The 8,813-nt window shown below is 42.9% G+C and overlaps 1 protein-coding gene across 4 annotated transcripts in view; it reads left to right on the forward strand.

Moving 5' to 3' along the window:
- CDH18 (cadherin 18) overlaps nt 1-6,735 on the forward strand; it is an 849,773-nt gene extending 843,038 nt beyond the window's left edge. For all 4 annotated transcript variants that reach the window (XM_084618628.1, XM_084618629.1, XM_084618630.1 and 1 more), the window contains 2 exons: nt 2,758-3,009; nt 4,976-6,735. In XM_084618628.1, the coding sequence (XP_084474754.1) occupies nt 2,758-3,009; nt 4,976-5,466 (743 nt within the window). In that variant the 3' untranslated portion in view covers nt 5,467-6,735. The remainder of the gene's footprint in view (nt 1-2,757; nt 3,010-4,975) is intronic.
- The last annotated feature ends 2,078 nt before the right edge of the window (nt 6,736-8,813 follow it).

Here is an 8,813-nt window from a genome sequence, read left to right on the forward strand (position 1 = left end):
TGTGTTTTTATACATGGGGCCTGATCATGGATTTATGGGCAACAAAGCAGGCAGGCATCATACCACCAAAGAGTGGGAGGAAGTCTGCTGGGCAGCCAGCCTGCCTCAGAGCAAAACCCACAAAAGTGGCACCTTGACCTTTAAGTGCGGAAGGAGACTTAAGAGGCAGTTTTATATATTGCAACCAGTGGAAATGGAGACAAAGATAAATGTATTTAGCTAAGTCATCTAAGAAAGCACCAATAAGCACAGTGAACAGTCCACTGGACTGGGATGTGGGAAACACATTCAGTTCCTGGCTCAGTCACAGACTTCCTGTGTGATCTTGGGTATGTCAATTAATCTACCCTTTGCCTCAGTTACCCACATGTAAAAATGGGATAATATCTACCTCACAGGGTGTTGAGAATGAAATCCATTAATGATTGCCAAGTATTCCAGTCCCATGGTGATGGGGGTCACATACGTACATAGATCTTGCTGCAGGCATGGGTGAAATGTTAGGATAGAGAGACAGATGAGATCAATGTTTAAAGTGTTGGCACAAAGAGCTTGATAGAGAAAGGGCTGGCTTATTGAATCAAAACCAAGTAAGTAATACCTACCCAACCTAGCCATACTCATGACCCCTCCCCACCATGGAAAACAACTAGCCATGTGGGCTGGAACGTGCCATTCTATCTATATTCCTGCACCTGTATCCCTTTTTCAGTGACATCTACCTAGTTCTCTTGGTGTGCCCCTTTCCCAAAGCATTGTTAGCAGAGTCTTGAAGCATCACTAAGCCAACCCAGCTGTTCAGGCCCTTTAACAGGACTCTTAACAATATGTATGCTCTTTCCTGCTTCAATTTCCTCCATTCCTCAGGAAAAATTCATACTTTCCTCAGTTCATCCTAACTGGATGGACTTCAGCACACCATAATCTTGGTCAGTTGTTCTTTCTTAGCATTCTTCAGCACCCACTGAGCTTCTGAGACCATATATATATGTTTGCTTCAGTATGTCCTGTACTCAGCAGCTCAACACCTAAACAAAAATATTCCAATCAGAAAGAGTCAGGCAGTGAACAGACTTTAATAGTGATGTGAAAGCCACTTCCAAAAAAGAACTGCCCCAACACATGTGTGTGCAAGATCTTCCTGCCTGTAGTGTTGGTTAAACAAAGCTTGTGAGGCTATCTATGTAACAGTATCATCTGTTGACTCCCAGTAATATTACAAAATCATCCCCCTGTTTTCTCCTCCCTGCCCTTAATCACTCCACTCTTACAGAGATACATCTCCATGATCATACGTATTCACATACACGATGACCCATCTCCTCGGCTCTGCCAGTGATACCAGACTCATCAGCTCACTTACAAGTTTCTCTTGAAAACGTCGCAACACTCCCTGAACTGATCTCTATGGCCACTATCCTCTTTCATATTGCTCCTCAGGATTCATCTCTGCTCACAATGTCTTTAAGAAATCAATCAGTTAAGGATGGATTTGGTACCATGTTGGTGGGGATAAGTGACTCTTGTTTATAATAACTAAAATATACTTCTGTAGATGTGTATATGTATATAAAAATGTATCAATTCCCTCTTCCACTTGACTTCTTAGAAGATTTCATGCTGTTTGGAGTAGGAACAGTGTCTTCTTATGTGTTTGCACAACCCCTGGCACTGGGATTGGCAACCTTTGGCACGCGGCCGGTCAGGGAAATCCGCTGGCAGGCCGGGCTGCTTTGTTTACCTGCAGCATCTACAGGTTTGGCCAATCGCAACTCCCACCGGCCACAGTTCACTGCTGCAGGCCAATAGGGGCTGCGGGAAGCGGCAGCCAGTACATCCCTCGGCCCACGCCGCTTCCCGCAGCCCCCATTGGCCTGCAGTGGCGAACCGCAGCTGGTGGGAGCGTGCCAAAGGTTGCCAATCCCTGACCTAGCACAATGGGGTCCTGATCCTAATGAGGGCCTCTGGGTGCTACTATCATATAAATGTAAAATTAAAATAACCCCTTAGTATTATTAACTGCGGAGCATGCCAGCTGGACCTGAGGAACTTTTAAGTAATGAAATTCAACATGAACTTCCTCTCCCCTCTTTTTTGTTCTGCTAGGACTCGAATCCATTTGCCTGTTCCCTCCCTTTAGCTGAGTGTCACCTTCTAACTTCCCATGCCCCCTACCCTAGCTCACTCTGTCAACTCTCACCTCCACCTTGAATGTCACACAGCTGGTGCTTTTTGGCCACCCTCTTCTCCTCGCTCAGATCTCTCCTGATAACTCACTTCTGCTGTGAAGCCTATAAGAAACACAGTCAGTTAAATTGAAGGGCCTTATTCTCGTTTATGCTAAAGAACTTTTACACAACTGTGGTAGTGGAAAATGGGACTTTAAGTGGATGTAAGTTACATGTGCACCCCCTTTCAGGTCCCTTTACACTACCCAGATGGTACAAAGTGTCCTTAAGTGAGAATGAGACCCAAAAACTTTATCAAAGTAAATTAAGTCATCAAGAAGTGAACTGGCAAATGGCAAAGCTGGCACATGATATTTATGTAACCCTGCCTAATCCCACCACACTCCCCCCTGTTGTTTTGCTCTGTCACACACCTTTGTCCTGCCATGTTTAAATTGTAGAATGTAAGCCCTTTGAGGCAGGGACTGTCTGTTTGTTGAGGTGTCTCTCACACCCTTGGGCATGACAGAAACAATAAATCATAATTATTCTTCATTAAGCCAGGGTGTCCTGCTTTTTGTGATTATAGATAACACAGCCAGTATCCTGACCAGACGGAGGAGATTCAGTCGAACTACTCAAGATGTCTACTACCTCCCGATTTTGATTTCTGATAGTGGAATCCCTTCTCTCAGCAGCAGCAGCACCCTTACAATCAGGGTCTGTGCATGTGAGAGAGATGGGCGCGTTCGGACCTGCCATGCCGAAGCTTTCCTTTCCTCAGCCGGTTTGAGCACAGGAGCCTTAATTGCAATTCTGCTCTGTGTCATCATTCTTCTGGGTAAGCCACTCTCTTGGTTAAATACTGATATCCTTTCATTAGCCTTCAGAACGTGGCAGTAGCGGCTTTTACTATCATGCGTTTCTGAATCAGGGATTACTTGTGAAAAGAGGTAATTAGAAATATAAAGCTGTGGTTTTATAGATAGGTTTTGCTAAAATTATTAGGAAAAATGCCTGTAAAGCATACTGGTGAAAAACTGGCATCCTGTAGAAAAAAATGTCCAGAGGTCAGAGTAATTAGCATTGAAGATCTTCCCAGGTAATTTGAAAAGGTTTCAGAAAGCCATTGACTCAAGGATCATCACTAGAACAGCTGGAAAAATGATAAAGAAGAGAGATGAGGAAAAGAGTTTTGAATTGCATTACTCTGTAAGAAGCACTATTAATACTGTACAAAAGCCACTTTCTAATTACCTCTGTGAGATGAGCTGATATCAGTGCACAACATAATCAAGAGGGGCAGGGGACATATTAAATGACAAAATGATTCCATTAGATAAATGTCCGTGGATATGCATTTTCTCTATTTTCCCAGACCAATTTTAATTTACCCATTACTTAATATTCTCATTTGGCAGAGATACAACATGTTGTACGTAAACATCATTGTACTATCCATGTGTTTTTATGCATTCTAACAGAGAATGTTTGAAACAATGGGATTTGTCCTGTGACCCACGTACATCCCTTAAATCAATGAATTTATCTTCAAAGCCTGTGCTCTTTCTACTGATTCCTTTCACCACAGCTTCTCAGCCATTTCCTGGGTTTTAGAGTATAACTTTAAAATGTACAGAAACGCACTTGAGTTATGTTATCAACATTTCAGTCACAATATGTGCAAATACATGGACATGGAAATGAAAGAGCATTTTGTTATTGTTTTTTCCAAAAGGAAAACACAAAACCTTGAAGATTTTAAGTTGATAGCTAATTGATTATTAATTTTATTAGGAATTGGGCATCCAGATCCCTTATGCAGTGTTGAAAAATCTCATCTTTCGTATATTAAGTGAAGATTTTCAAAGCAGGAATCAGGCACCCCAATCTCATTGATAATTAATCAGGGTTGGACACCCAACTGCCCTTTGTGCCATTGGAAATTTCCCTCTTAGTCATTATAGGCACTGCTTGCTATATTCTGGCAGGCTGCTGTGCCAACAGGGAACCCCACTGATTTAAGTGGGACTCCACATGGGTACAGCAGACTGTCTGCATATGACAACTTGCAGAACCGGGGCCTTATTGACAATAGAGCCTGTTCTTCCACCAATGGGCTGTGCATGGGAGGTAAACTTTAGCTGTACTCACAAAAACCTCTAGTTTATGTGTATTACATATTCTTCCAGTGTTTTACATTATGTGTGCTCAGTTTTATGACACACAGGAACACACAGGCAATCTGAACGTTACAAGGGTCCATAATGGGAAATGGAAATTTGAAACGTATGTGTTGAGTAGTGGAGCTGTTGAGGGACATGGTGAGGAGTAGGGTTGTAACTAAAGCTTGGTATTAACAAAAGTGACCTGATGTTACCAGTCCTGAGTAGCCACAATTTCCAGTGAAGTCAGCGCAAGCTGCAGGTGTTCTGCACCTCTGAAAAGCAGTATGCCCTTATTTAGTTGCCTTTGGTGGATTTTAGTGGCTGGATTTTCAGCAGATGTAAATTGGCACAGCTCAGTTGGACACCAGCTCCATTTCAGCTGCAAATCTGTTCTTTGATGCCCAAATTTAGGCATCCAGGTTTGAAAATATTGGCCACGGGGTATACAAACCTACTGCTGAGTTAATCATAACTCCGTTGAAGCCCAACATCATAATGCAAGAATCCAAATAGCAGTCCGCAAGTGTCTGATCCGTTTTTATTTGGGATTTCGTATTTGTGACCCATGTAAGAGATATGTTGCTTATTTCATATGTAATGCCTGTAAACCTAACCTAATACCTGCAATTTTCTCTTTAGCAATTGTGGTCCTTTTCATTACATTAAGACGCAGCAAAAAGGAGCCCCTGATCATTTCCGAGGAGGATGTTCGGGAAAACATTGTCACGTATGATGACGAGGGTGGTGGAGAGGAGGACACTGAAGCATTTGACATCTCAGCCCTACGGAACCCATCAGCTGCTGAGGAGCTGAAGTATCGGAGGGATGTGCGTCCTGACGTGAAGCACGCACCTAGGCACCAGCCTTCTTCAAGTCTGAACAGTATAGATGTTCATGAATTTATTAGACAAAGATTGGCAGAGGCAGATCTCGATCCCAGTGTGCCTCCCTATGACTCCATACAAACATATGCATATGAGGGTCATAGATCAGAAGCCGGATCTATCAGCTCTCTGGATTCAGCCACTACACACTCTGACCAGGATTATAATTACCTTGGTGACTGGGGACCAGAGTTTAAGAAGCTAGCTGAACTCTATGGAGAAATAGAATCAGAAAGAACAACTTAGTTACCATTCCTGGAACAAGAAGTGTTTTAGTTCCCAAACTGGAGCGAACCACAGCAGCGGTAACAATAAATGAATACAGTACTTGGAACTGAGCAAGTTGTACACAGTTACTGTAGAAACAAGTGCCCTTTTCATATTTGAAACTGGGTTCTTCAACTGGAAGAAAATCAAATTTTGAAAAATACAGAAAAAGAAAGAAACAATTGTCCTTTGTGTATATTTTTTAATTGCTAAATAAAGTCTGTGATACCATATCCATAACAATACCTAAAATAAATGAAGCAATGACATTTTTATTGCAATATATTTAAACATGCCAGAAAAACAGTAAGTCTATGGTGGTGCCTGTGGTGAGGATTGTTCACTGGAGAGCTTATGCAGGTAGTTGTGACATTGCATTTCTAGCTCTGCACTAGGCTTGGGATCCCAAACTGAGATAACCAATGGGGATCGTTACTGCTGTGATAAATGCCAGCAATCCATTCCTTTACAGAAGGGATACGTTGGAATTATCCACTCAAATTGCCCTTTGGTGGGCCCCTATTAGTAACACATTGAATCTTATTGAAACATCAGGCTGCAGTGCAGGTATGTAGTTTCGTTGTGCCCTCCCTCAGTCTATTCCTCGATAACAAACCAATGGAGATGGGGGTAACTGGCTGCCTGCACAAATATGCATGCAGCCCATAGTCACAAGCCCTGCACTGTTATTGAGTGGTGTAGAAGCTGTTGCTTCCATTCTCTGTTTCTTTTTTTTTAACCTTTCCACAGGGACCTTGTTCATCTAAATGGAATGGTATAAAATATTCTCTATGCAGTGAAGCAGATGAGACATAGACTTTCTCAATAAAAAGAACCGCACAGTACATTTTAACCTATGCAGTAGTTTGGGTCACTGTGCATCCTTGGGGGTCAGTGAATGAAGCTAACTAGGCTTACATTCCTCTGTGTCTGGGGCTCCAATGGTCAATTTGTGATGCGAGGACTCTCCTATGCCATGTTTATTTTGCATGTGTTACCCAAAGAAAAATAGACCTGCTGGTATGATGTTATCTGAATGTGGAAACTGAGACAGCAAGGAGTTTAAGACAATGTTCCTGTGTTTTTTTAATGATAGTTACATTAATTATTATTGCCCAAAATGCTGAAGGATCTTAGAAGTATCTCCCTCCAAGCACAGCAAAGTTTTTGACTAATTTAAGATCTGGCGGGTACACAAATCTATTAAAATCAGTGGAGGTGGAAAAAAATTGTAATGTAGAAATTCCATTACTGGGGTACATGTAAGTTGAGTAAATCAAGATATTCAATTTCTAATTGTTTATCATTGTGGAATTTGCTTTTTCAGCATTTTAACACTTAATCCAACCTCCCACAGTTTTTTGATGGCTAGTGTTTTTAAAGTAAGTTTCTTCTGCTCTTCATCTTTCTCACACTCAGACTATAAAAGGACCATGATCATGATTAATGACCTTTAAGGTACAGCCCAGAGCTAGGAGCAGTGTGGAGCTGCATAGACCCTGGTGGAGCTCAAAAAGATGGAATTCCTCCCCAAGATAGGAGTGGCGGAAGCGCCCTAAAAGTGGGGGGCCATAGACACCCGAAATGTGGGCCCGCCCCCAATGCCACGCTGCCCCCTGCACCGCCCTTGCACCACCCCTCTACCCCAAGCCCCCACCCACACACTGCCCCTTCTGCCAAGACCCTGGCCCTGCACCTCCTCTTCCCCTGAGACCCTGCTTCTGCACCACCGCTTCCCACCCCATTCTGGTACCCCTGTCCCAAGCTCCCTATTGCACAGGGGAAGACTGGCTGCTGCTATGCTACTCTACAACAGTCCTGTTCTGCAGGTAGTTGTGGAGGGGTGGAAAAACCATAATCCCACCTTCTTCCCACCCTTCCCTGCGCCTTTGGGCTGCTGTATGCCCTCTGGTGAGTAGAGACGGAAGCACTTCTAGACTTTCCCACCAAGCAAGGACCTCCGTTGTATATGGCCTTTACATGAGCCACATAAGGCAATCAGAAGGCTCCTTAGGACCTTCCTTCCCCACAACACACCTGAACAAAGGCCAGAAACAAATGGGACCCTAATCATCAGCTCACACTTAACATTACTTTCGATTTCTTGAATTTTTTTTGCCAGCCCCTCATGACATTATTGAAGAGTGCTTTCAAGTTTACAAGGCCTACTGGGCAAATGGGCAGGAAGCTCACGCATTTTGAAAGAGAACTGATGAAGAGCTCTGTGTCAGTTTGAAAGCTTGTCTCTCTCACCAACAGAAGTTGGCCCGATAAAAGATATTACCTCACTCACCTTGACACTTTGAGACAAACATTGAAAACTCCTTTAAGCTATTTGCCGCAGCACTTCTCACAAGCTTCTGTTAGCCACTTTCTCATCACCTCCTATCCCCAAGCACAAGTAATATATTTTTTAAAATGTTGATGTGCTAAAATGAATTTGAACACAACAGGAGTATATAAAAGCACAGCAGTTGTAACAAGACCTGTTTGGGAGGAAAAGTGGAAAAAAATTACAAGAGCAAATTTTCTGTATCTTTTTTTATTTTGAAATTCAAAATTTCAATGCGATTTGAAAAAAAATTGGTCTACTTTAGTTGCAATGTGAGGGCGATTCAGGGCCGGCTCTAGGTTTTTTGCCGCCCCAAGTGGAGTGCCACCAAAGCAAAAAAGAAAGTGGGGGGCCGAGTGCCGCCGAAGCAAAAAAGGGGAGAGGGGGACGGAATGCCGCCCCTTGAAAAGTGTGGCCCAAGCACGTGCTTGGTTTGCTGGTGCCTAGAGCCGGCCCTGGGTCTATTTAGTCCGGCATCCTGTCTCAATTTGTGCCCAGTGCAGGATGTCTCAGAAGAGAAGTCTTCATAGGATCTTATTCAAGCTGACATCCCTGTTCAGGACAATATTGAAATATGTGCTTAATATAAAGTGATTTCAGTGGGAGTTAAGCACATGCTGTGCCCATGGAGCACATGCTTACGTGCGTTCCTGAACTGAAGCCATAATTTATTCAGTGGTGCAATAAATGATCTGGAGGCGTTTCTTGCCGATTTAAATGACTATCAGTTTATGACACCATCTGTATTATTTGTATAGCACCAACAGAGTGCTAGGGTAAGGAAACAGAGTGCTAGGGTAAGGAAACTAGGGTAAGGAAAGACAAAAGCTTTCAAAAGCTATAGTACCCATGTTTCCTAATATATTACACCTGCTTCATTATTATATTACAGGTTTGAGACATGGAATCTAGGGCAGTTTAATCTGCAAAAACCTTCCCCTCTGCCCCCAAAGAGGAGAAATGACTTGCCGTTTGAGTTGTGTAATATTTGATA

The sequence above is a fragment of the Lepidochelys olivacea genome (assembly GCF_965140295.1).
Source record: "Lepidochelys olivacea isolate rLepOli2 genome assembly, chromosome: 2".
Classification (NCBI taxonomy): Eukaryota; Metazoa; Chordata; order Testudines; family Cheloniidae; genus Lepidochelys; species Lepidochelys olivacea.